Source organism: Podarcis erhardii (genome assembly GCF_964252035.2).
Source record: "Podarcis erhardii genome assembly, chromosome: 10".
Lineage (NCBI taxonomy): Eukaryota > Metazoa > Chordata > Lepidosauria > Squamata > Lacertidae > Podarcis > Podarcis erhardii.
This window is the reverse complement of record NC_138500.1, coordinates 12,811,342-12,839,261: the sequence shown is the minus strand read 5'-3', so window position 1 is coordinate 12,839,261 and position 27,920 is coordinate 12,811,342. Positions and strand designations below refer to the sequence as shown.

Here is a 27,920-nt window from a genome sequence, read left to right as displayed (position 1 = left end):
GATTATTTTTTGGTTGTCATATCATTATGAAAACACAGACTGGTAGCGAAAGAATGGCTTAACTGTAAACTATTCCATATTCCACATTGCTTTTGAAATAGTTTAAACCTCTTTCAATAGAAAAAAAAGTTGTATAAATTTGATATCATGTTACAGATAGGTAGCCGTGTTGGTCTGCCATGGTCAAAACAAAATAAAAAAATTCCTTCCAGTAGCACCTTAAAGACCAACTGAGTTAGTTCTAGGTATGAGCTTTCGTGTGCATGCACACTTCTTCAGATACACTGCAGTGTATCTGAAGAAGTGTGCATGCACACGAAAGCTCATACCTAGAACTAACTCAGTTGGTCTTTAAGGTGCTACTGGAAGGAATTTTTTTATTTTGTTTTGATATCATGGTTAGATATGCTCCAGGAAAGTTATTAAAAGAAAATACCTGGTGGAAATTATCAAGCCTGAGACCATTTGCAAGTAAAACAAAACAAAATAAAATTCATGCCTTTTTGAGACCTCTTTCCCAATAAAACACTATAATTGCCCATAAATCATTGGGGTTAGCAACACTTCACTATGTAAAGTATGAAAACTGATTCCACCGTTTAAACTTAAAAAGTGCCATTAACACACATATACTTATGCAACTGTTATAATTACATTATAACAGTGCAGTGATAATGAGTGGTGAACTCCTGGTAACAACAAATAATTGTTTTATGTTGTTTTTCATGTATACTGCTTAGGTTTTTAAAATAATAATAATAATAATAATAATAATAATAATAATAATAATAATAGGTTTATAATTTCTTCTAAATTAATAACAGGGCAATCCTAACCATGTCTGCTCAGAAGTAAGTTCTATTGAATTCAATAGGTCTTACTCCCAGGTAAGTGAGGTTAGTATTGCAGACTTTGTAACCATAGTGCATGATAACTGAGCAGCCTGAGCAGAAAGCACCACTTTAGACAAATGATTTACCAGTTCTGAGACTGCCATCTAGATGCTCCAAGCAAGCTAGCTACATATCTAGACTTAGAGCAGAGGTTGATGAACTTTAGAATTAGATCAGCCACAAGGGGATTTTTCACACTACAGTGGGTTGTTCAGTTTCCAGACATAAGCAGTGAGTGTCCACCATATATTTAAGCACCATCAGCCACAGTTTAATCATGCATGTGGAACTGTATATGAAAACAGTCTGGTCACAGGCATCTATGCCTCCTTTAATTTAATACAATACAGAATGGTCTCAAGCTTAAAATTCCGATCTGAGAGTACTACATAGTTAGCCTATGACTGAAAAGTGTCAAATCTTCTTGAAATCCAAAATATGTTGCTGTTGACACTTCAGGATTTGTGGGCAAGGAACTTGGGGAGAATTTCTGGTTTGTTTGTTTTTTCAGTGAGCCACCCAGAGTCAGGTTTTTCGCACCAATCCCCTGGCTGCTTATTGTTATATTTCATCCATAATCCTGTAAATCCTGTGTTGCTTGTTTCTTGACTACTGTCTGTCTACTGCTCTCCAGTCCCCGCTTATATATACATATCTGTATCATAAGCATGATGTTTTGGAATTGCAACACAGCCAGAGTTTTATGCCATACTTTGTGAATTTGGATGGCATATACTGCCTCATTGGACATCTTTCTTTGCATGGCACTAATTTTTCACCAGTTATTACATTATCATATGTAATAATGAAATATTGTGTGTGAGTGTTATTAAACGTATCCCATAGGCCACACACAAGGGTAAGCTTGTCTCTCACACCTGTAGTTCAGCGCTGAAACTTGTCCTCAGTTTGAGAACGTCATTCTTTCTTTTGAAGGAGGCCAGTGACATTGTGCCCTAGAAATCCTCAGAAACACATTTTGCAGAGATGGTTCTATGTATCTAGAGATAAATGGGCATCTAAAGGCCCTGAACTGTCTTGCCACCTACAGAAGTGAGGGTACTGGTTGCTTGCAGTTGGGGTCTCAGTGACCCCCAAAACCAGGTTATTTAGTTTTGCGCAAAAATAGCTATGATACAAAAATGGTTTTGCTTTTTCACAAGAAAAGTTCTAATTGAGGGGTGGGGTTAAACAATTCAGGGTTATAAAGTGGCTTAGTAAACCTGTGGGGGTACTATTGACCCTTGATCCCATCTGTGATGTTGGTAGAAGTTGAGTTACTGATTAGTCTGTTACGAAAATAGACAGAACATTTCATCCTCTATGCTCCTTTCTGGTGGACAGAAGAATTTCTGGGCTAAGCATCTGCAGCTATGGCCAACAACTAAAATTATAAGCAGCCTTGTGCAGGATCATTTTGACCCCTGGCGCTGTGTGCATGTACCCTCTCCCCTTGGCTATTCCAGATGGGGTAGAACTGACCTCAAAAGCTGCAAGGGTCAAAACACTGATTTCCCCTCTCCCACTGTTAAGAAAGGAAGGCCTAAACATGGCAATTTACACATTGTCATAGTTAAGGACCAGAAGTGAGGTCCTTATTTTGCCCTAATGGGCAAGAGGGTGGCTATTGGCTATGACCAGAGGCTGAGGGAGAAGGACTACCTGGAATATGGAGTTGTAGAAGACTGACACAAAAGTTTTATGATTTTTGCTCTCAGGGTGTATTCGAAAAACAAAACACCATCGATGGAGAATTATATATAGCAATGGGGGCTTCTATACACGAACAACAAGCGTTAAGCTCCACATTTCTTGGTATCCTGACTAGGGAGTTTTTGAAAGCCCAGAGAGGGAGGAAACCACAATGAGTGTGATCTCTTTAACATTGAGATTTGGTGACTACAGATGTCCTTACAGTGGGATTTGAGGTAGATCCTGGTTGCAGAGGCTACTGCTCTATTTTAGTCAAGAAATAAATACGCACATATAAGGTTAGATAGGAGAGGAGTATAGCTCATAGCCACAATGTTCCCCTGTGCAGGCAATGTTGGACAAAGTAAATCCATAAAATCTTGTGTTTTTCTAAGAATTAAAGAAGTCAAGTGAATCAACAAGGTTTCAGTTCATGAAATCAGCACTACAAAGGAATAAGCAAGGTTACCTAATCAGTGTAGCGATAGGCTGATAGGAAGCAAAAACAAAGTTGTCAGGCGCTTATGACAGCTTGAAAGCTAAATTATTCTTGATCTTTAGCCACAAAGTTTTACATGCTTGTGTTAGTGCAGAACAGTGACTGATTTTTGCTTTATCTTTCAGATGACCCAGAGACACGAGATGCATGGTGGGCCGAAATACGACAAGAAATAAAATCCCATGCAAAGGCACTGGGGTGTCATGCTGTAGTGGGCTACAGTGAATCAACTAGCATTTGGTAAATCACTTATATTTTTGTAATGCTTTCGAAATGAGTCCTGAATCATACAAGCAGCATGTGTGGAAGGAGAAGAAATTACTGCAGGAAGCAGTGTGTAGGCAAAGCTGAGATAGGCAGTGAGAATGCTTCAGACAATGGTGCAGAAAACAGGCAGAGAGGCAGGGACACCCTTTCTGGCGCATGCCAAAGATGCATCACTGTGATGTGTTTCAGATGCCTATTAAAAACCTACTTGTTCAGGCATTTCCTGGCTCTTGTTTTTTAGACTGCACTGCTTGGTAGTTTGTTTCAGTATTCTGGTTCTGGATTCTTTTCAGTGATAATGTCTTTTTGTGTTGTTATTTTTAATCTAAACCTTGCAGTTTTATGTTTTTTACTTTGAAAAATCACTTAGATTTTTGAAACAAATATTAATTAGCCTAAAAATTAATGGAATAATTGAATAAATAAACATAGCAACAGCACTGTAGGAAGTTTCCATTACTCTAGTATTGGCTGCTGTTTCTTGTAGATGGAGCAGAACAATTAATTAGATCCTTGTATTTACAGGAGAACATAGTGCACCCTAGGGACGCAGGTGGCGCTGTGGTCTAAACCACTGAGCCTCTTGGGCTTGCCGATCAGAAGGTTGGCAGTTCGAATCCCTGCGACGGGGTGAGCTCCCGTTGCTTGGTCCCAGCTCCTTTCAACCTAGCAGTTTGTAAGCACGCTAAAAAAGTTCAAGTAGATAAATAGGTACTGCTCTGGTGGGAAGGTAAACTGCGTTTCCGTGTGCTGCTCTGGTTTCGGTGTTCCGTTGTGCCAGAAGCGGCTTAGTCATGCTAGCCCCATGACCTGAAAAACTGTCTGCAGACAAACGCCGGTTCCCTCGGTCTGTAAAGCGAGAAGAGTGCCGCAACCCAGAGTCATCTGCAACTGGACTTAACTGCCAGGGGTTCTTTACCTTTTTTTATATAGTGCACCCTTGCTTAGGCTTCACAACCTATGGGAGGATTTTATGTGTTCTCTTGTCCCGAGATCATTCTTTGATCAGTGCTGCTTGGAAAGAAATGTCTTCTTTTTGAAGTATGATAATTGGGTGGCCAACTATCTCTAAACTTCACAGCAGTAAAAGTTCACTCATTCAGCGTGTTTGGGAAAATATGCCAGCAACAGTTCTAGTGTATATTGGTAGAATAGAAGTGGGGAACCTTTTTGACCCAGTGGCTCAGATCTTTATCTCCCCTACGGGCCAACTTCGATTGGGTGGGTGGGATAGACACCTGCCAATCATCTGTTGATGAGAAGAGAGTGCAGTCCTGCTGGCTACAGAGGGCTGCCTCACCTTTCCTGAATGCTGTAACTATATTCTTCACCTTGGGCTATGCAGCTCCAAAAGGGTTTGCTCTGAATTGGTTTCATAATTGTTGTTTTGACTTTTACTAAATAGGATGCCTAAAAATGCATATAATCAAAAATGTGGCTTTATCATCTTCTTTTCTTTTCTGTAGTGAAGAGGTCTGTATTTTGTCTGCATCTGGCACGGCAGCTGTACTGAACCCTAGGTTTCTCCAGGATGGCACCACGGAAGTCTGTTTGGAACAAAGGTTGTCATGGCAGCCTGGCTACTTTTCCATAGGGTCAGAGAAGGGAGAGGTTGATTTTTTTCCTCAAAACCAGGATAGTTCTTCTCTATTAGGGTAGGTTACCAGTGTTACAGTACAGGATGCGGAGCCAACCACTTTACTGATTTTTCACTAACAACAACAGAAGTTGTGGAGCTCTGCACCAAATCTCTAGCCTTATTGTTTTCAAATTTCTAACAGCCTCAGCAAGGTAACACATTTGACTACTAACCACATAATGCAAATCTTTTCTTCCTCTTTGCCACTCCTTCCTATTCTGCTTCTCCTAGCACACTGCATACAAGTGACCCCCTGTGTCGTTTCACTGCATAAGCTTGACGATAAATGTATCATGTGGCAATTTGCCTCTCTTGAAATATTGACAAAATTTTTTGAATGGGCATGGGTAAATTTAACTCTTTAAAAATGTCAACTAAAGTTCATGAAACGTTAGAGGTATTAAGCCTGAGAAAATCGGCTAGAGTTGATGGTATTGAGGCACAACTCATTCTTCAACTTGGCACCATCTAGTGGTTTAGGACACAGGTGCTTTCCACACTATCCACTAGGAAGCAGGCTGTATTGATAAAAAGTTTTGGCTTGAGGTTAGACTAGAAGGCAGCTCCCACTTTCTCCCAGAAGCCAGTATTTCCCCTGCCTCCCTGCAGGCCTATAAAATACTGTAATGTATACCTGTCGTTACATCATTGCATCTTGGTACATTCCCCCTCCCCCTTGTTTCCTCATCTTGCCTTGCAAATATTAGTGGATTAAACTTTTACTTAAATAAAGTACATCTTAACCCAGTTCATCATTAGGGATCAATAGCATTATGTCTGCACCCAACCATTTTCCCTCTGTGCCCTCATAAAATAGTGTATATTGTTATCCCTCCCCCAGTATATAAAAGGGTATCAAATAAATACAAAGATGGTAAGCACCACGTTTTGAATATAATATGTGTATATGCTGTTCTTTTCAGTGGGCTCTATTGCAAGAGATGTTCTTGTTGAATTTTATTTTAAAGCTGTTGTTTATACATTCCATCCCTTCCATTAGACAAGATGAGTTTGTTTCAGTGCTTCTGAAGGGAAGGTGTTTTACGTCTAACTTTTGCTGCTTGGGTTGTACCCAGTTGTTTTTATGATGAAGCATTGATATGCAAATTGTGTTATCAGAATTCCAGTTTTTTTTATGCCGAAAGCATCAAATTGGTCCACTTGCTCAGCTGAAAAATCCTATCAGTGCAAGGTACAGCGAAGATGTGTGGTAGTTTAAAAGTAAAGAAGAGGGACAAGGTGTTATATGTGCAGATAACAATATAAACTACCATGTCCTGTGATTTCATTTGCTTATCCCCAAAACATATATCCCACCTTTCTATGAAAATTCAGTGCAGAATATTTTGAGATTTGCAAACAGTAGCTCTCCATGTTCAGATTACGCTGCAGCTGTCAGAAACACGAGACAATACATACGTTTAGGTGCTCCCTATTTCCCCAAGAGGTAAGAAGTAATGGGGTAGTATTATGGGTATTCTTTGGATCAGGAAAAGGATGGGTGTTCTTGCCATAATGAGTTTTATTTACAAAGATACGGGCAGAGTATAGAACAAGCAAAATAGACTCCAAGAGGAGGCAGCACAACTGTTAATCCTGCATCAGACTCCCAAAGGGAACAATTGTACCCCAAGGTGCTTTGCCTTTTGCTGACTCACTGCTCTCATGCATTCTATCTCTGCTCAAATTCAAACTGCCAGAACCTGTTGTAGAGGTGCCCAAATTATCTGAGTGTTATGTTCCAAAAACAAGAGCCCTCGGGGTACAGTCAGGTTTTTTTGTTAAGACAAAGGCAAAGCCATAGCCATATATTTGCTCATTCTAATCAAAACAGTCCATCTTATTACAGTACTGTGTTGCAATTGTCCCTCTGATTTATGCAACTTGTTTTTTTCGTTGTACTGAGCTTTTTTATTCTTGTTAAGACTGTAACTCTATAGAAGCTTGACTTTTGACATTGATAAAATCAAGTATTCTACCATTAGTTCCCATGTATTCCAGCCTTGCCTTGCATATACAAGCATACCTTAAAAAGCAAGGAGGGAGGAGAACAAACTTTCATACAGCGTCCCTGCCTGATCTCTTGAAGGCAATTTTGACTCACTACAGGTGTGTGACTGTTTACCAGCTTAATCAGTTGCAAGAACCATAAAAAGAGAACAAAAGTTGACCACCACAATGTATGGCTTCTGTTAGTGCCTGCATGGGTCAGTTTTTTTAAAAAAAACACACAGTAAAATACAATATTTATATTTCACAAGATGGTGTCTGAATGGTAATATTAGATGTCTCACAATCTCATTTTTTAGGTTAGAGGAAACATCACCTCTGGGTTGTGGCTTTTGCCACATACCATACGATGAGCTCAACATGCCATTCCCTGCTCACCTCACTTACTGCTGCAACTGCAGGAAGCAAAAAGTCCCTGATGTTCTTTTCACAACAATAGATTTGCCTGTGGATGCACTGGTGGTTGGGAAAGGATGTCTCATTCAAGCCAGGTATCTTTCTGCCAGATTTGCTTTGCTCTCTGTTTTGACCTCTCTTTTTGTTTTAAAGAGCAGGGTACAGTTATCAATGTTAGTAGCGCTGTTCCCTTTAACAGCATCTGAAAGTTTCCTTTTACCAAGAGCAGGTCTACTCTGGAAAAGGGAAGGCAAAAAATGAATTTTAGTCTGGACGCTTTTTGTCAAGACAAGCAACTTGTTATTTCTGACACATCATTTTTTTTCTTACAGCTTAAGCACATTTTCTAGGAAGGAGGTACCATTTAATTTGGCGATACTCCCTTCTGGGTGGAACTTGCATTTTCCCCTTTTTTAATTTGCATATTTAGTAGATAATGCTGCACATAATTCTGTTGCTGGTAAGCTTTAAAACTCATCTGTCAGACTGTGGTTTTTTTTTAATCTAGTCCTTTGTTTTTGTTCAGACCTTCTAGTTTACCTATTAGACCTTTGCTAGCTTCAACCCATTTTACCTCTAGCTTGGCATATCACTGATTGTGGCGGGGAGCCTCGGGAATCATGCTTTTATAGAACAGGGCATTTTATGGTGTTAAACTTCTTAGCCATTGCTAAGAGACTTTTCATGTAAGACCAGGCCTACCACTCTGGATAGTATTCAACTAGGTTTTCCTCATGGTAGATGCATTGAAATTAATGGACCTAGCTTAGTCATATACATTAATTTCAGTGGGACAACTCCAACTAAAACATAATTAAACATGACCCTTTGTGTTTTACTGTCCATCCCAATAGGTTGTGTCGGCTGAAAAAGAAAGCACAAGCCGAAGCAAATGCAACTTCCATCAGTAATCTGCTGCCATTTATGGAATATGAAGTACACACTCAGCTGATGAATAAGCTAAAACTGAAAGGAATGAATGCTCTTTTTGGACTGAGGATTCAGATCACAGTAGGAGAAACAATGCTAATGGGTTTGGCAGTAAGTTTTTCTGTATTTATTTTGGGGTTCTTTTTTTTATATATAAGTATTTATTAAAGTTTTTAAATATAAATGCACAAATAATAAACGATCTTACTTCTATCACAACAATTTCATCACTTCTTTGGACTCCCTCACGTCTCCCGCTCCCATTTACATCGTTAAAGATTTTTTCCAAACAAATTATCAACTTGTTTACAATCTCATGTCCACTCATTCAAATATAATCTATCACTTCTTCCAAAAAAATTTATATTTTCTTTAGTCTCACTTATCATCAAATTTAAATCTAATTTAGTGGTGGCCAATTTTTTATAATCTAGCATCCTTCTTAACATTCAACCAAATTACAATGTTTTTGTAGATACATCTTGAATTTCTCCCAGTCTTCCTCCATCTTCTCTTCTCCCAGATCACGGATTCTGCCAGTCATCTCGGCCAGTTGCATATAGTCCATCAGCTGCATCTGCCACTCTTCCAGTGTGGGTAGATCTTGAGTTTTCCAGTTTTTTGCGATGAGAATCCTTGCTGCCGTTGTTGCATACATAAAAAATGTTCGGTCCTTCTTTAACACCTTCTGGCCGACAATACCCAGAAGGATTTTGGGGTTCTTTTATTCCCTTTTCTGGAGAGCAGTTAAAATAAAACCCACATAATGAAAACAACACCTCTATTTAAATTAGAATATCCCCATAGCTGCTTACTCCTGGTCACTGGATGCCAGTGCAAAGAGGATTTTTTTTACATTTCTTCTAGAAATTATAGAGGATCAGACTTTGACTGAGATAGTCAGGCAAAGTCTTCTTGGTAGCCATTATGTTCTCTAGAAAGTGGCAATCTTCCACAACCAAGTAGGTAGGCTCTATAATCAAGCTGGCACTATTTGGCAGTTAGGCCTTCCAAAATTATGGAGCACATGCATTCAGGCATAGTATTCTACACAAGGACATGCACTGTCCTATTTACACACATGTTATAAAAAAAGTAAAAATACATGTTATAAATAAAGTAACAAAGTAACAAAGTATGGGCTATTTACATTTTGTGCAACCATACCTTTTTCTTTTCATTGCAATTAAATGAGAATAGCATTTGCTGTGCCTTAATTGAAACTTGGTCTAGCTACTGGTAAAGCATACAGAATTGATTCAGAAGGTGGTGTATTTGGCCTACAGGCAGCCAGCTGGCCTTCCATGCTTTAAGAGAAGTGGGCTCCACAGTTGGTGAACAGCCACCTGGAATGCCTCAATACTTTTCCATGATGGTAACTGCACAGTTAAATGGACGGTACAATCTAGTCTTAGTTGTGATGCTTTTTTGATTATGCGCCGTTTAGTCTTTCTTCTAAACTGCCATGGAATATGATTGAAGGGCAGTATAAAAAGTACCTAGTATAAATAAACGATGACACCAAAAAGAGAAGGTAGTATTTAAGAGATGTATTTAGTTGATTAAATGTATTTTTGGGGATGAGGGAAGATTATAGGTTTGGGAATGGCAGACTTCAATGGACTTAAAGGTTTTCAAGGCTATAGAGAACCTGGAAAATAGCCATTGGCAGGTGGCAGAATCAGCAGGTGACACAACTGTGGCCCCCTCCAACCAGAAATGAAGGTCACTACTTAAAGAGTCAGTCTGCATTTCCCATAGACTCCAGTCTCATGCTCAAAACTCTGTCCCCCCGAAAAAACACCTTCCTTCCCTTTGCAGCATCTTTCCTATATTTCAGCTCCTCCATCCATGTCAGTATATGTTTAATGGCATCAGCTGCACTCCAGAGAATTGTGTTCCTGCTGCTAAGTTCTAAGGAGAGCCAGTGTGGTGTAGTAGTTAAGAGCGGTGGACTTGTAATCTGGTGAACTGGGTTCGATTCCCCTCTCCTCCACATGCAGCTGCTGGGTTAGCTGCCTTGGGCTAATCACACTTCTCTGAAGTCTCTCAGCCCCACTTACCTCACAGAGTGTTTGTTGTGGGGGAGGAAGGGAAAGGAGAATGTTAGCCGCTTTGAGACTCCTTCGGGTAGTGATAAAGCGGGATATCAAATCCAAACACTTCTTCTTCTAATGTGTGATACGGAAAGCAGTATGCCTCTGAATACCAGTTGATGAGAATCACATGTAGGGAGAGAGCTGTTGTCCTCACAACCTGCTTGCAGGCCTCCCATAGACATCTGATTGGCCATTGTGATAACAGGACTGGACTAGATGGGCTTTTTTGCCTGATCCAGCAGGGTTTTTCAAGTTCTTAAATAATTGTTGATAGAAATAGTCTTGCAGCCAGGAATGGAGCATTCTTGAGTTCTCTTCACCCATTCTAAAGAGCCTTTGTGGGCTTGGGAGCTGTGCTCCTAAGCCCCACTGTTGCTGCACATGCGTCCACGCCCCTGCATCATCCTACCCAGGCTGAGGCATTGCACTTTGTTTTGAATGCCTGAAGAAAGTGAATGTTAGGATGAGAACTATGATCCAGCCGTTTATCTTCTCCATAGTTTTCTAATGAAAACAGAGACTTTGAGATTCAGCGTTTAGGGATGTTCCTTGAAGGCTGCTGACAGAATAAATCTCATTGTGGTTCAGGATGGGATGCATCCTGGTTAAGTTCTTAAGATGCTTTGTCTGCAACTTCTGTGTTATCTGTTGTATTTTGTATATAAAACACAAAGATGATATAAGAGCTAGGGCACTCTAGACTCTTGCAAGATCCAGCTTATAGCGGTCTTTGTAAAATTGTAAGTATGAACAATGAAGGCAATATCTGTTACAGTGTATGAATTTTTGTGTTGCTAATCTTTTTAAAAAGCTGAATGGATTACATGTTCTGTCAAATGGGTTTAGTGTGGAAAGCTTCCAGAAGTTATTCCAATAGTATAACATTACTAGAAAATTTGTGATTGTGAGATTCAAGTTTAAATAGTGGGCATTTAACAAATAGTGTGAAATGCATGCTTATAAAGCATTTATTTAAAAAAGCATGACTATATATTGCACTTCATTTTTTTTCTTCTTATTCTTTAAAGTCTGCCACGGGTGTATACCTGACTGCTTTACCATCTCCTGGTGGGATTCAAATTGCTGGGAAGACGCCGAATGACGCCACTTACGAACAACATGTATCGCACATGCAGAAGAAGATAAATGATACAATAGCCAAAAATAAGGAGCTTTATGAGATTAACCCTCCAGTAAGCAAGGTTATGGAACCGTTCAAACAATTCTGAGTCATACACAGTTCATACCTAATCTATATCCTGTTAGCTAATGCAGAATGGATCGTGCACATGAGCAAAGAAACTTACTTAGAAGGTAGCCGTGTGCACAAGTGGGGGAGTCTGTAATTTGGGGGGGAGGGAGGTTTCTTTTTATTATTATACTGCATATATACAAAGAGGTTTGCAAGAACAACTGAACCTTTCCTCCCCAGCCCTTTCACCCCCTGATGTATCTCAAACCTAAATTGGTGGCTTCTGTAAAGGAGGAAGGCCAAAAGACCAAAGAACCCAGATACACAACGTAGGTCTAGGCTTGGCTTCCTCATTTCCTGCCTTGGCTTACCCTCAGGAACCCGCAGTCTGCTCACTTCTGTACATAACTTTTTAAACTGCAGAGCCCCAGTGTCCCTGCATTTCATAGAGAAAGCATAAGTTGTAGGTGGATTCTTTAGTCTAAGAAGATGCTGGTGCTGCGTCCATTAGGTTCTCAGTTGGGTACTTCGGACAGGAACCGTTAAACAGGCAAACACTTTATTGCTTCCTCAGCTCGTGAACCTGCAGCATTTCTGCTTTAGGGGATGCTGCCTCTGTGCTTTTTTTTAGACTGCAGAAATCATGCACCCCTTCATCCACTGCCAAGCAAGGAAGGGAGGAAGCACCAGCAATCGAAAGGTGCACTTTGAAGAAGTTCTGCGTTGCATGAATTAGGACCTGATCCGTGCTATTCAACACTTCTTCAGATTGTACCTTTCAAGGTGTTGAATTTGGCCCTGATGATAAGGGGCAGTGCCTGTACTTTTTGCCCTTGTTTTAGAGGAAGGGTATAGTGGCATGGCATTTAAAATAAGCGAGATTTAATAAAATAAGGGATGCATACATGTTTTCATACCATTGTTCTGCTTAGGAGGCACCTGAAGAAATTATAGGTTCGCCCATTCCAGAACCAAGGCGTACTAGGGTGCTAAGATCACAGTCTGAAAGTTCTGATGAAATTACAGAATTGGACCTGTCACATGGAAAAAAAGATGCTTTCGTCTTGGAGGTATGTTCTGTAAAGTTTAGACTTCTACATGCCTTCTGAAGAACTTAAAGGGTATAAAAATATCAAAGTTGCTAATTAAAGAATACTTTCTTGTTAAACACTAACACATCTATTGTGGTGCAAGCTACTGTGAACTAGATTCTACTTCATGAAGTATAATCCTTGGGGAGGGTTGGGGGTGTCCACTGTCATAAAGTATACGATTGTTTGCCTTACACGCCTGATTTTCTATAATAAAAAGTTGCAGGAATTCAAAAATTTTCATGGTAACATAACAGCCCTAGGAGAGGCAACTCTAAAATTCTTAGTGACAAACTTATAGTTTAACTATCCAAATTATCAGATATGCTCTATCAGCCAAAAAAGACTAGAAAGGGGTTAGTGGCCTACAACAAATATTTTTTAGCTCCTGTTTGATCAATGAAGACCTAAGTGTATAAGTTGTTTGTTATTCTCAGCATTCATTGAGCTCTTCTGTTTTTTCATTTCTAGATAAGATTGCTTTGATAATTATTAACCAAAGTATTGCTTTATTTGTGACATTGAAGGAATATAGCTGTTCAGAATTTTGTATTTTGGTTGGTTGGTGAAATTGTTGCATCTGCTTTCTGACCAAGGTCAGAGATTTAGCTAAGGAACTTAGTAGCTAAGGGAAAAATTGAACAAAATATTTAAGGGACCTAACAGGTTTAGGGAAATGAAAACTGAAAGAGCAGTCATCTACTGTCTGGTGGTCCAAAAAGTTGGGAGGGGATGCCTTTTCCTCTCTTATTTGTATTTTGCTTTAATGGATAGCTAGTCATAACTATTTTTTAAAAAAACAAATGTTTTTCTAGAACATCTTTAAAAACTCTGAATTTGTTACCTCACACAAAAATCTTAAGTAAAAACTAAGTTTGTTTTGGGTTTGTGTCTTTGCCTTCTTATTCACCCCTTACCTAACCGCCTTACCACTCTGTCCAATGTGGAGATTTGGCTGCACCAGTTAAGAAATGTTGGAGAGAGATAGGGGAGGTGTTTAGTGGAGGGAGCCAGGGGAAAATGGTATCCATATGGTGCCAGTGGTAAAATTGAAGAAGGGGCTGGTTTAGCAGGTTTGTTTGCTTGCATCCCTTCCCTTTCACAGCCCAAACTACAGCTAGTGCCACTACAGATCAGGAAATAAAATTTTTATAAAGTTGGCACAGCTATTCTTTATGAAATAAATACATCTTTTTTAAAAAATATGGACAGTTTTATAATCATGAGCATTTAAAAATAGTCCCAAATCAATTGAATTGTCTTGAAGAGCGAAAAACCAGTTGAAATGATTTTGGCTGTGTTCATAAACACACTTTCTCTTGAGCATGTTACATTTAAATTCCAGCTCAATTTGTCCAGGGGCAAACTTAGTCGTGATGGTGATTTTAAGCCTAACTGAAGTTACCAAACATATTTTTAGGAGCAAAAAAGCCTTGGCTATACCTATATTCATGTATATGTATATGTATACGTATACGTATACGAATATGTATATGTATGTATCTGTATGTATATGTATGTATGTATGTCATACAGTATATGCTGTATTAATCTTGATAAATTCAATTTCAGAGTGCACAACATAATTTATATACTTTCTTTTTTCAGATTGATGATACAGATGCAATGGAAGATGTTCACTCTTTATTAACAGATGTCCCTCCACCTTCAGGTATGGTAAACATTGGTTTCTAATTTTGTTGACTTTAGACAATTCTCTCCGACAATAAACTGACGATTCTCTTCATTTGATGAAGAACCATGTAATCAGGTATATTGGACATGTTCCATCCAAAGGTGGGGAACCTTTACTTTTGGATTGAACTGTTACTTGCATAAAGTGAACTGAAACAGTGTGAGACATTTAATGCTATATATCTGAATCACTTTTGTTAGCCTGGACTTTAGATCGATAATACAATGCCCTCTGAAGAGGATATTATCTCAGTAAGATTTACAGTGAATTTATAATGTAGGTCAGAATTATTACCCCCCATATTAGAGAAGTTTCTGAGGTTGAGAGATGATGGCTGCTTTAATATATAAAATACAGTGGTGCCCCGCAAGACGAATGCCTCGCAAGACGGAAAACTCGCTAGACGAAAGAGTTTTCCGTTTTGGAGGTGCTTTGCAAAACGAATTTCCTATGGGCTTGCTTCGCAAGACGAAAATGTCTTGCGAGTTCCTGCGGTTTCCCCCCCTTCCCCCCCTTTTTCTAAGCCGCTTATCCGCTTATCCACTAAGCCGATAAGCCGCTAAAAGCCGCTAAACCGCTAATAGCGCTAATCCGCTAAGCCGTCAATGGGCTTGCTTCGCAAGACGAAAAGACCGCTAGACGAAGAGACTTGCTGAACAGATTCTTTTCGTCTTGCGAGGCACCACTGTACTGTCAACCCACAGACAGAAAACCAGATTCCATTCCGGTGCTTCTCTATCCTGCTTTGGCATCGCCTAACGCAGAATGCTAGTTTGATGCTCTGAATTAATACTTCAATATTGGTTTTAAGCCTGTTTTCCTCATCTAACTCCACAGGATTGATAACCTTGGATACTTGTTAAATATTTGTCTAAAACAGGGTGGATTCATTTACAGTACCTCTCTAATGCTATCTCTTCTGGCACTGGCTGAGATAAAGGCTGAAAGACCAAACTTGCACAATCCTCAAAGAAGTGCTTGAGTCCTGCCTGGCTCTATGCGTGTGTTTTCGACTAAGTTGTTGAAGGATTGGTCGGTACTGCAATACAATCTACCAATAAGCTGTGTGCATTTCAGTAGCCGTTGTGTGGGTGTTTGTTCCTTCAATATCGGGTGGGTTATAATGGCTGTGCCCTGATGAGGTTCCCATGTCCACAGAGTCAGATTAGAACAAGTTGAGGGTTGACTCTTTTCTGACATGCTTTGCAGCGTGACCCTGAAGGTTTGTTCTCCAAATGCTACTAATGTGACCAATCTTTTCAGTGTAGGTCTTTATGTAATTGGTCCCTGGATTAGCTCACTTTACCCGCCTTCCAACTTTTTAGGATTTATAAAATAAAAAAGAGATGACTTTCCTTTTTTTGTGCTGGCACCACAAATTAGAAACCTTCATATTACCTGCTGAAGGGTGATTAAACATGCTCAGATTAAGGGGATCCTAGCATTGATTCAAGGTTCTGCTGGTTAAGAATCCATCCTATTATTGTTGAGCAGTTGGTTAATAAATCTGTTGTGTTCATAGAAATTGTATATATTCTTGTTCACGGGTGGCTAATCCTTTTCAGGCCGAGGGCCACGCTGACCCCTGGTGAACTCTGGGGCTGCATGTAAAAGTGGCTGTGGTAATAGCTGCAGTTCTCAAGGCTTGCTTTCCAAAAAGCATTCCCAGCAGCTGTTTTACACTATTTTAAATCATTCATTATAGCTCATAAAATTGCATTTGTTTAAAAGGACAAATTCTGAGGCAGTCTTTCAGGGGCTAACAAAAACCTTTTGACATTACAGTCCTACCTCGGGTTAAAGTAGCTTCAGGTTGAGTGTTTTCAGGTTGCATTCCACGGCGACCCGAAAGTAACGGAACGCGTTACTTCCGGGTTTTGCTGCTTGCGCATGACATCACGTGCATGCGCAGAAGCAGGTGCGGAGACGCAGGTTGCGTTCTGCTCAGGATGCGAACGGGGCTCCGGAATGGATCCCGTTTGCATCAAGAGGTACCACTGTATAGTGTCACAGAAAGGGATCCATAGGAGCTGTCAGTAAAAAATGAAGTACAGGGGAATGGACATGTTTTGCAGGTAATAAAAAACCTTTTTGCATGGAGGACCAATTTTTTTTATTTAAAAATGCTATATTTTGAAGGTGGTCTTGGTTACAAGAAGTCAGTGTGTGTGGATATGGCCTACAGTAAATCATAGAGTAGTCTTGCATACCATTACAAACCGTGTTGACTAGCCTGAGATTGGGACAGCCATACTTGCACCCAGAACTGGACTGTGCTTTCTCCAGTGGAGGGTCCTTTAGTTCTGTTGCTGGAACTGGGAGTGCCTGAGTTTGACCCTGAGGTTTAGAATGCAGAAGCCTTGCTGACAAAACTAGAAGCCCAGGCTCCTGTTATTTAATATTACTGTGATCTTGCTTTCCTCCTCTTGGCCTGGTCAGTGGAATAGTATTTTCTACTTGGCCTGTCTAAGGGATCCATGCTGCTTGCCAATCCTAGGAGCCAATATAGATTACCCCATTCTCATCTCTGCCCAGTGGTTGTGTATAGACAGTATGAGATAGCTCACCAAGCTAGGGTCTCAGTACTACTGTAGTTGGCGGGGAGCAACAATGGGAGGCTGTTGTTTTGCTTTTGTGGGCTTCCCAGAGGCATTTGATTGACTGATGTTGGTAACAGGATACTTCCTACAGTTGATGGATATTTGATGCGATCCATTTGGGCTTTTCTGACGTTCTTCCACAGTCATGGTCATCCCCCCACCCCACTCTCTTATCTCTTGAAACTGCTTAACCTCCAGAATTTGAAAACACACTTGTACTTTGCACTGTTTGAGGCCCTGCAAGTCCAATAACAGATGCCGCTAACTTGTACTTGAATAAACTGCTGTCCGTGAACTGTCTTTTAGGTCAGTGGACAGAAAAGGTTTCAAAGTCAAACAACTAAAAAGGGTACAGTGGGTGGGGCGCTCAGCGTGCTAAAATGCTGTGTTCTTCCATTAACTTATCAGTTTCATGATTTTCTGCAGTGCATCACAACTGTATAATAGCAGGATTCTGTCCTTCCCACCACTTCACAGCCCTTGAGAATAGCAGAGACAAATGCAAAATATGTGGAAAACCTTTTGGATATTGCCTTTATATTATCTTTTAGTTACTTAGTTTTATATTGGCTGTTTATAAACCGCTTTGAGGACTGTCATGTCAAAATATTCAATACAAATTCTATAAGTAATAAATTATGCACAATCACACTTCATGGGCTAGTGAGTCTACCAACAACATCCGTAATAATTGTTATATTTTAGTGCCCATTTGTTTTTATTTCTCAACTTCCAAGTTGTCCACAATCTACTAGCCACTTGACACTTTTGATACATCATTTTGTAGTCCTCCCTCCAATATCGTCTTTCTTCCTTTAAACCCTTTCAGTATTTTTTGGTAGTCAGTTTCTCATATATAGGCTAGAATAGATCTACTTCTCTTGCTGCATTCCATAATGGACTTAAGAGCATTTGTGGCTCTAGGAGTGCCCCCTGGTGGAATTTTTCAGCCACTGTAGAGTGCTAGTGGGATTTATTTCTCATGAACACTTTACAAAGTGTATTTTGTTGATTTTCTCTACAATTATGAGAACTAGAAGGTTGAAAAATATCAAAAATTTATCTCTTCTTATTCAGTCTATCTTCAGTCACCTAGACTGAACAACTGATTGGATTTTGCAGTTATTATTTTTTTTTAATCTGACTGCAAGTACTTTCAAAGGAACCACCTTATATTGCGTTTGACCATTGGTCCATCTAGCTCAGTATGGTTGACACTGACTGGCAGCAGGAGTTCTCCATAGCCCTACCTGGAGATGCTGGGGATTGATCATGGAAGCTTCTGCTTGAAAAGCAAATCCTGTGCCACTGAATCATGGCCTTTCTCCAGTCGGGGATCTCTGGCTCATATTATATTTTTACTGTTTTCCTGCATGGTTGCTTAAAATATGTAATCCTGGCCACTTTCACAAGTGGGATGTCAGGGACTGGCTGGGCAATTAGGAATGGTGGGAGGCTGCAGCCGGAGAACCCGCTAGTGAAGCCTCAGAAGAGGAAGGCTCCAAACCCAGGGAATGTTGGTGGCACATGGAAGACAGTCAGAGGATGAAGGGGGTGCAGGCAGAATGGTTGAATGCTGAACAAGCAACAGGCTTGAGTGAGAGAGAGGGAGGAAGAAGAGGCAGAAAATGGCAGGAGTAGGGGAGGTGGGGGCTGAGGCTGCAACAGATTCACAGGAGCCTGCTGGTCCTACTGTATGCAGCTCTCCCCCCCCCCCCTTGTCTCCAAGCACTTGGAGAATTTTGCATGCAGCAGAATGACAAGCCTGGAGGTTGCAGCGGGCCCCCTTGCCAGCAGAGTTTAAGACTGCAGGGAAAACAGCTGGATGGGGAGGAGACTTAGGGGGAAGTGATCAGATCATCAGTTCTGGCAAATTCTTCAGTGGGGCCAGTCTCGCGTAGGATTTTCTTGTTTGTATTCTGTTTCCTTGAATAAAGAATCAATTTTACAGTTCAGCTCTGAGTCTCCGTACTGACCTGCAGTTGAACCAGCCCTGACATTGCATTTTAAAAACTTTCTGTACTCTTACTTTTTCTAAGGATTAGCACACATATTTGTGCAGAATATTTCTGGATTGTGTTTTTCTGATATATTACGCTAGTTGAAAATCTAGCTGTGAAACTACACAAAACTTGAAAGCTGATCATGTTACACAGCACCATAATAATGTTCTCTGCTATTAAAAATAATACCTTTTATGTGATTTGGCAGGATTTTATAGCTGCAACACAGAAATTATGCCTGGTATAAATAACTGGACTTCTGATATACAGGTAAAGAAAAAAGCATACAAAAACAAAAAATAAATGCCTTTTCTTTCATAGTGAAATGTATAATCTCAGACCTAAATAATGATTTGTGTCTAACACAGTGTTTAGCATTCGTAAGAATAATTATCCATGTAAAAAAATTATAGGAGCAAGATCCCCCATACCATCAGTTCTTTATAAAAAATTAGGTGTCAGGGACATTAGGGCCCAGTGGTGGCACGATGGATTGTATCTAAAGGTGCCCTTCCACTCAGAGAAGGACCATTTTTACACCTTCCACTAGAGTCCCCTTCCTCATCCTGCTGCCCTCCAGATGTTTTGGACTACAACTCTTACCAGCCATCACCAACAACTGGAAGGCAACAGGTTGGGATGGGATATATTATAGTATTTTAATATTTTTTGGGGAAGCAGCCCAGAGTGGCTGGGGAAGCCCAGCCAGATGGGCGGGGTGTAAATAAATTATTATTGTTGTTGTTGTTGTTGTTATTATTATTAAGAGATTGTTTGGCTTCTGCAAACTGTGCTCAAGATGAAGCATGAGAACTGCTGTGAAACCCACCTTAACAAATGAATGAGTGGACCTGAACATCTCTCTTCAACAAAGGTTTACAGGGCACTTTACAAAGATGCAAATAATAATAATAATACAACATAAGATCAAAACATAAATTGCAGTGGGGAAAAGGCCACACAAAGCAGGCGCAAAAAATACTGTTTTTAAAATTGGAGGAGGAAAAGTATTTGGTGCCCCAAATAAAATAGTTTGCATGCCCTGCAAGCCTTCCAGGCACCACATCTAAATGTGCCTTCTTCTCCTTGGTTGCTAGCCACTTCACCTCAGGTGGAGGCATTCAAACGAGAGCGCTGATAAGATTATTTTAATACACAGCCAAGTTGCTATGGGAGTAATTACTGTTCCATTTCCCTGGGTCCCAAACAGTATAGGGCATTATAGCTAAGTGCTAGCAATTTGAATTGCACTTTGAAATGCACCAGGAACCAATATTCAATATTACTGAGGTTTTGTTCCCGATGACCAGTCTCAGTTAGCGTCCTACCAACTGTGTTCTGTGCAGTTTTCAGTTTCTGAGCTGTGTGCAAGTGCAACATGTCCCCACCCTCATCTACCAGGTTACGGTAGTCTAATTGGAGCATTACCAGAGCATGGGTGACTGGCTATTTGGGAGAGGTCCCAGTTACTACTGGGAACAGCCTAAGCTGGTGAAACACATTATGTGCCACTGATGTAACTTGGGTCTGTTGTGACAGACCTAGGAGTGTCCTCAAGCTGTGAACCTGGTGTGGGTATGAGTGTAAACCCATCGAGAACAGTTTTAACACCATCAAGCAAATGAAGTGCTCATCAAGACTGAGTTTTGTTGTAGCACCATGTGAAGTTTTTGTGGAAAAATGCTAGTGGGTTTCTCCACTACCCCCCTGCACCTTCAGCTCACAGATATTTGAAACCAAACCTAAAAGTTAAACTCTAAACTATGTTCCTAATCTTTCCCTTCTCTGGTACAAACCCATGCCCCTCCTTTATATAAATACATAGCACATATAGAATTTACCTGCACATACCAACACAGGTTCATGGCTCTTAGTTGTACTGTAAAATGGAACAGACAAGTTCTATCTGTGTTAAGTCATCCTGGATTTAAAACAACAACAACAGCAACAACAACAACAACAACAACAAACTTCATCACCTCTCTCAACCTTAATTACTTATATGGTCTGTAATAAAATTATATTTAAACAGTAACTCGTTTAATTTGATGTTTCTGCTTTAGATGTTCACATCAGTGAGAGTCTCCAGACTTAATAATGTTACCCTAACAAACCAAACACTCAACAAGACCTTTAATGATCTCTGTGAGAATCTGCTCAAGGTAAATGAATGGCTGCTGGAACTATGTATGTGTTTGAACTATTAAGTTTTTTTGCCAATGGTACGTAGAATTACTTTTCTGTCACTTCTCAGTGCCTACTTTTCTGCTTGTGGCAAACTGTGGAGTGGATTGCATAAGCTAATACTGAATGGGACAATGCTGGCGAGCGGGTGGGCACAGCATTGTAGCAAACGGTTGTACTAGATGGCTACCTGGTCCATTCCAACTTTAGGTCTCAGGAAATCATATACAAATGTTAAATGGCACATAAGATAATGCAAGTCTACATCTATTTTCTTGTTAAGACACCAGAGTAAGTATCAGTGTATGTGATTCATTACCTATCTACTTTAAAACATCAAGGGTGCTTTTCACCAAAACTACATTCCTGAAAACCACTGACAACATACAAATCCAGTAGCAGCACAACACCTGTCCCAGAGATGGAAGATTTCTTGCATGGGCATTTCTGGAGTTTGACCAAAAGCCACACATTCAGCATGGAGTGACAAATGTTGGCAACTATACAGTAATTAGCAAAGTCATCAGATGATTCTTAAATGCCATTTTAATGCCACTGTAAGAAACTGAGTCTCTCCCCCCAACATACATATTTGCAATATATATCTCCAAATGTATGAATCTTTCCAACATATCTTTTGCAAACCACTACAGGCAAGGGTCCAAGTATGCCAGAAACAGCATACTCAAAATGATTCATGCACACTTTAAAGGTAGATGGCAGCATCTGCTCACACTGATGTAGCTGAAGCAGGGAATTAGAGTTGGGCTACAAAGAAATGAAACCCAGACTTCCACCAATTCAGAGCATACTAGATACATAATATATACTAATTTCTTGTGTTCAACAGAGCCTGTATTTTAAACTTCGATCTATGATTCCTTGCTGTCTGTGCCATGTAAATTTTACAGTTGCTCTTCCAGAGGATGAATTAATTCAGGTAAGCCAGTCCATTCACCTTTTTGTATTTGAAGCTCTTCACATTAATCTGTGACAGGAGCAGACTTTGAAAAAGTAAAGCTGGTCAAGTCAGACACAGGTTATGCTGAAAGCTCCTTCCCAGCCATTGAGTTTTACAATTTTGAGTTTAAAAGCTTGGACTGCTTAGCAAACAAAGTTTATGAAGATACTTTGGAGAATGACAGTTGTAATGCTCCTTTTGCTCAGTTGCTGTAGGACACACATTCTCAAGAATGTGGCTGTTTTCGGCAAGGCCCTGGACATAGTATATAACTTTGATAATTTAAATGTGTCTCCACAGAAATATTCATGTGGTTCCATGTAATTGCAGTGCTCGTTGCCATTTCCTTTTAAATTATGTGTGGCCATGCTGTGAGCCTATTTTAGCAATTGCTGTATTTAAATGAGAGGTTTGACTGCATTCTAACCTTTTCAGTTATTTGCATGCCCCAGAGTATGGTGAAATCATGTTTAATTAAATTTTTTTCTTTCAAAGTTGTTGTGAGGAATGCTGACAGAAACAAAACCTTACTATGATTACACTGTTGCATGAAAACTTAAAAGGTTTTTCAGATGGTTGTAATGCTTGTAATTGTTGTTTTTTTTAAAAAAAAAAAATGTGCTGTTTTGTGGTTTGCTGCCCTGGGCCAGCTTGCGAGGAAGGCAGAGTAGAAGTTTTATAAAATCTCAAATCAGCCATATAAAGTACCATTGCCTTGGATAGTTGCCTACCATTTTTCCTTTACACAGTCCCAGACATCTTTATTTCTAATTACAAGTTATCAAAATAGGCTCATTCAATGGAGTAGTTTGTATTGAAAGATCATTGAGTTGGATTCAGACTATTACAGTCATACCTGCCATCAGGTTCTGTTGATTTTGGGGGTGGGAGACAATGGGCTAGTCCAGTGATCAGACCCAATGCTGTCCCATGGTGCTAGTTTTGGATCTAGCAGATTCCAGGCTGCCACAGCCCCTCCCCCATTTGGGGGCTTTCTACAGGCTGCTGGCAATCCAGCCTGTGGCACTTCTGGCCACTTGCATGTTTCGCAGGCAGAACAGAGAGTTTCCTGCCAGTGGGGTGACACTGGCATCACTCCATCGGTGGAAGCTAGCAGGGCTTGATAGAGGAAACCTCTGTCCAGTGCACACAAGCCCTAAAAAGAAGGTGAGATCAATTGCAACCTTAGGTTGGATCCAATCCATAGTGATTAGGTTATGATGTTCTGTAAAAGTTTTTGCTTTCAAACCTGTCTTGCACCCACTGCACCCGAAATGAGAGTCCGGGATTGGCAAGGCACAGGGCAAATCCTCACCTCATTGGACAGCCTGCCTGCTGCCCGGTATTTCTCTCTCCAGCCCCACCAGCTGTGGAATGCGCATAGGAGTCCCCTGGCATCAGGGGTTCACCCTGATGTGGGCCGTTTTCAGGAAGGCCTCATCCAAGAACCTGGATGGGTGACGGGCAACCCTGCCCCTAAGCTGGGGCCAAGGCCTAATTGGTGCCCCCAATATTCCTTAGCCCCCTCCCCCCGCATGACTGATGTTCCTTCTGAGTGCCCTTCACTCACCAACAGATGTTCTGGCAATAAAATGCCAGAAAACATCCTGACTGATGAGGAAGGCAAAAAAATCCCCCCCAAACAGCTAAACATGTGGAGGGTAACTAGTGACAGCTGGTGCCCATAGCAAGAGTATGCGACAGAGGGAAGGTGAGCAGGGAAGTCACCTCCAACACTAATGTGTCTCTGTGTGGCATGTCCAGTATTTAAATACTTGGTGTGGTCCACAGATGCAAAGTTCTGGTTCATGGCAAGTCTCTGTCCCCCAGGCGGTCAATTGAGCTTGGACTGGCACCCAGTGAGGGCCAGTGGAGGTGCGCTTCCCAACACCTCTTCAAGCCCAGTTGGCTCCTTCACCCTTGAGCATGCCGTTTGCTGAGATCAGCAAGTGAAGATTTCCATTAACCACCAGTTAAGAAAAATGCCATGGTTAAGTTAAAAAGCAAAGTGTGAAGGTTTGCACAATGTGTGTCTGTATATCTCCCCAAAGTGTAGACGGGGTTAATTTAAAACTTTGAAATAAAGTCTAAGGAATAAAAACCTGACATTATATTTACAATTGCAGGTCACTGTTACAGCAGTTGCAATAACATTTGACAAACACCAAGCTTTGCAAGCAGCTAAAACTCCTGCAGAAAAAACATTACAAAGAGGTAAACACATTGAGGAACTTAAAACTGTCAGCTCTTGCCTGTTATGTGTGCTATAATTGTTCATTGTCACAGCCATCTCAGGATGTCCATTCATTTAATTGGGCCTAAGTGGGTGTCATTAGGTGCAGCACTGCAGCCTAGACACCCTTTCCTAATGTTGCTGCAACATATTTCATCTTTAAAATCATTACGGTCAAGCAGCTTTTATCATTCTCAGGTTTGCTTTTAACCACTTCTTGCAGGCTGTGGCATATTTCACAAGCAAGTGAAACAATCATACATTTATGCTGCTCACACACACACTGGGATGGTGATGCTGCATGCAGATGCTGGGGGTGGATTGAAACTCTAATGTATTTAATCCCATGCCTTGATTAAGATCGATTAATTTAATTGTAGTGTGTGCAGTGGCTTACAGGGTGTGAGTCTGAGAGTAAACTGCATTAAAGTGCCCTGCGTTCATGCCTCTGGGGAATAGAATTAACATCAACTGAAGCAATACCTGTGGCTAACCTTAAGGCGTGATATCTCAATTTAACCGGTGATTTTTCCAGAGGGGCACAGGTCTTCAGGGCATATTTAGAAAGAAGCTGCTAGTGCTACTTAATCAGTTAAGTGAACTGTAGTTATTAGTGAACATCTCTTTGCTTTCCACTACAGTGGATTGCTAACGAAGTTGTCCTGTTAGCACAATGACTTCTGACTGTGCAGCAGGTCATCTTTTTTTCTCCCCAGAGTAAATCCAGAATAGATTGGGGGAGCAGAAGAGAGGAAGAGGAAGTCCCATTGTGCAGGCAGAAGTCCTTGCACTAAAGGGACAATTTCATTGGATACAACCAAGTCTGTGGGGTTTTTTGTTTTATTTGTGTAGGTAGGTATATGTGGATTTTGTAAAGGAGAAATAAATTAAGGTTTTTGTGCCTTTCTTCTTCTGTTTTTGTTTTTGTTGCCAGCTTCTACAGACAATGAAGAACAGCTACAGTTTACCATGGAGCTTTCTTCTGATCCTCATGCTCCCCAGCAATTCTCGCCAGCAAAAGGTTGGTTAAAGAAAAAGGCCATATGCTTATCTTCCTGTGTTCCATCCACTTGCTCCTTTTTTGTTTGTCAACCTTAGAAGTAGCCCTGTTACGCAATGCAAGTTTTTTGTTTGCCAAAAAGACTTCATCCTCCGGATATGTGAGGAGAGCAAAACAAAATGTTCTTAATATGTTCGCTGTGCAGTCTCTTTTTAAAAACAGGGTGGCTGCTGCTGAAGAGGGAGCAAATGAACAGGAACAACTTGCGCTTCTTTTACTGCTCTTCTGATGCTGCTTTGAGCTGCTGCCAAACAGCCATTCTAGTCTAGAGACAGCTGCATTTCGGAAAAGTATGAGGTGGTTTATCTAACTACAAAATGTGCTCTGAAGCAATGGGTTATGCTGAGTCTGAAGCAAGTCTTTGGAATTTTAAGAATTGTAAATATTATAGATTATTTCTCTTGGAGAGGCAGATATAACTAACAATGCGCCGTGCCAGGTATTTTCCAAAGGAAAGGAAATGTTCCACCACCCTCATCCTAAATCAGGCTTCCTCAAACTCAGCCCTCCAGATGTTTTTGGCCTACGACTCCCCTGATCCCTAGGTAGCAGGACCATGGTCAGGGATGATGGGAATTGTAGTCTCAAAAACATCTAGAGGGCCATGTTTGAGGAAGCCTGTCCTAAATCTTTATCCTAATACAGAGGTTGTAGACTTCACAGTGGGGAGCCACAAAATGATTAATCCAAACTAGGGAGATGAGGCAAAGTATGTGATTTGACATAAGTGCAGAGTAATGATCACTGGAATAAACATTCCAAATTTTGCATTAAACTGATGAGGTCTAAACAGGTAACTACCTAGAAAAAGAGATATTAGCATTGCATTGGAAAGCTAATTTGAAATGCCATGTCTTGTGAAAGTGTTTTGCTACTCAAGTCAACACAGCAATCTGTAAAGAGGTCAAACGTATAACGCTATACATGTCTGTTGTGAAGCAAGTCCCAGTAATTTCAGTGGGCTTACTTCAAGGTAAGTGGGCATAGAATTGCAGCCCAAATCAACAAAGAGTCTTGTGATACATTAAAAGATGAACAGTTTTATCATGGTGTAGGTGTTTGTGGCAAGAGCCTACTGTCAGGGAACTGACATCGGAGCGAGAGGTGGAGGCAAGGCTCTCGAGCGATGCAGGAGAGGGGACCAGCAGAGGGGAAGGAAATCAGCGCAACACCAGTAGAGAAGGGAGGGAGATGGAGGATCCGGAGAGGGGTCTCCAAGACTCTTCGCCTGAAACTAGTGGGGAGAGCACGGGCACACCTCTGCCAACTCCTTCCCTGCGCAGAAGATTTCCGCGCAGGGAGAGTAGGAGGAGACTTGGCGTCAAACAGCTTCTTTGCTGGAAGAGGCTCAAGAAACGCCCACTGACGGATTCTGCGAGCGACTGAACGGCCACGGAGTAAAGGGCTGTCAGCCGAGACAAGGTTAACCAGGCAATCTAGCCAGCAGCGACGGTAACTTATGCACAAGCAACCCCTTATAACCATTACACCTACTTTGTTGGATATATGAGGTTCCATCCTGTTGAAAGGTGTATGTTCAACAAATGAACTTCAAAGAGAGGCTCCAGCAGGAAAGTGCTGAATGAGAACTTAATCAGTTAATTTTATGTGAAGAAAATGTATTTTTGCTTATTAATTATTGTGGATAATAACATTTAGTCTGTTACAGATTTTAAATACTGTATTTGTTATGAATTTTAGTTGTATGGATTTTATTGTTGTAGCTTGCTTTGATAACTTTTTTTGGTATAAGGCAACAAAATAATTTTCTCCATCTGGACCTGACTAGATCTGTTCTACCACAGTTAATTAATGCAGAATATATAGGATATGTGACCACCAATTTCTGCTCTTGTGAATGGTCACTATGCTTTATGAAACAAGACTCATTTTGTTTTTACTACAACTTCAGGAGTGTAATTAGGGAGTGTCCCAGAGACCCGAATCCCACAACGTGCCCGGAGTCTTCCAAAGTGCAATGCCCAGGAGACCACAGCTAACCACCATCCTAATTTTCCCAGAGGCTCTTGTTTTAATTTTAATATGTATATAAGCAGCCCATAGCTCAGAATAAGCCCTGACAGGTAAAAACTATGTTTTCCCCACCTTGGAATGTGAGCCTATATTTGCATGTACATACATTTCAAATTTGTGCCATAAGTCTGTGCCCCAAGTCTTTTAAGTACCTAACAATGCTCCTGTGCAACTGATTAACATGGCTATCCTCTGGAAACTCTTATCCCTAAAGTCAATTTTAATAGATTATGCTAGGTCATGAGGTAATTAACACAGTTAATGTCTCGAGGAAGCTTCTGGAGCAACGCACTATTGACCACACAGATACTTCAACAAATCTATCCTGTTGCTGAGTTTTTGTTTACCAAACCACCCTCCTCTTCTTTCTACAAATCAGAATCTTCCGGGATTCCATGTCTTTCATTGTGTAAACTTAGCCTTCTTGCAGGGTTTCACTGT

The 27,920-nt window shown here is 40.7% G+C and overlaps 1 protein-coding gene across 32 annotated transcripts in view; it reads left to right on the top strand.

The window, feature by feature from the left end:
* Positions 1-27,920, top strand: part of C2CD5 (C2 calcium dependent domain containing 5) — an 88,369-nt gene that overhangs the window by 48,262 nt on the left and 12,187 nt on the right. For 22 of the 32 annotated variants that reach the window (XM_081879656.1, XM_081879634.1, XM_081879645.1 and 19 more), the window contains 12 exons: positions 3,210-3,324; positions 4,818-5,006; positions 7,300-7,491; positions 8,251-8,437; positions 11,454-11,618; positions 12,550-12,687; positions 14,317-14,380; positions 19,216-19,277; positions 21,071-21,169; positions 22,042-22,131; positions 24,279-24,366; positions 25,320-25,406. In XM_081879656.1, the coding sequence (XP_081735782.1) occupies positions 3,210-3,324; positions 4,818-5,006; positions 7,300-7,491; positions 8,251-8,437; positions 11,454-11,618; positions 12,550-12,687; positions 14,317-14,380; positions 19,216-19,277; positions 21,071-21,169; positions 22,042-22,131; positions 24,279-24,366; positions 25,320-25,406 (1,476 nt within the window). The remainder of the gene's footprint in view (positions 1-3,209; positions 3,325-4,817; positions 5,007-7,299; positions 7,492-8,250; positions 8,438-11,453; positions 11,619-12,549; positions 12,688-14,316; positions 14,381-19,215; positions 19,278-21,070; positions 21,170-22,041; positions 22,132-24,278; positions 24,367-25,319; positions 25,407-27,920) is intronic. The other 10 variants (XM_081879662.1, XM_081879649.1, XM_081879650.1 and 7 more) reach the window with 1 other exon arrangement.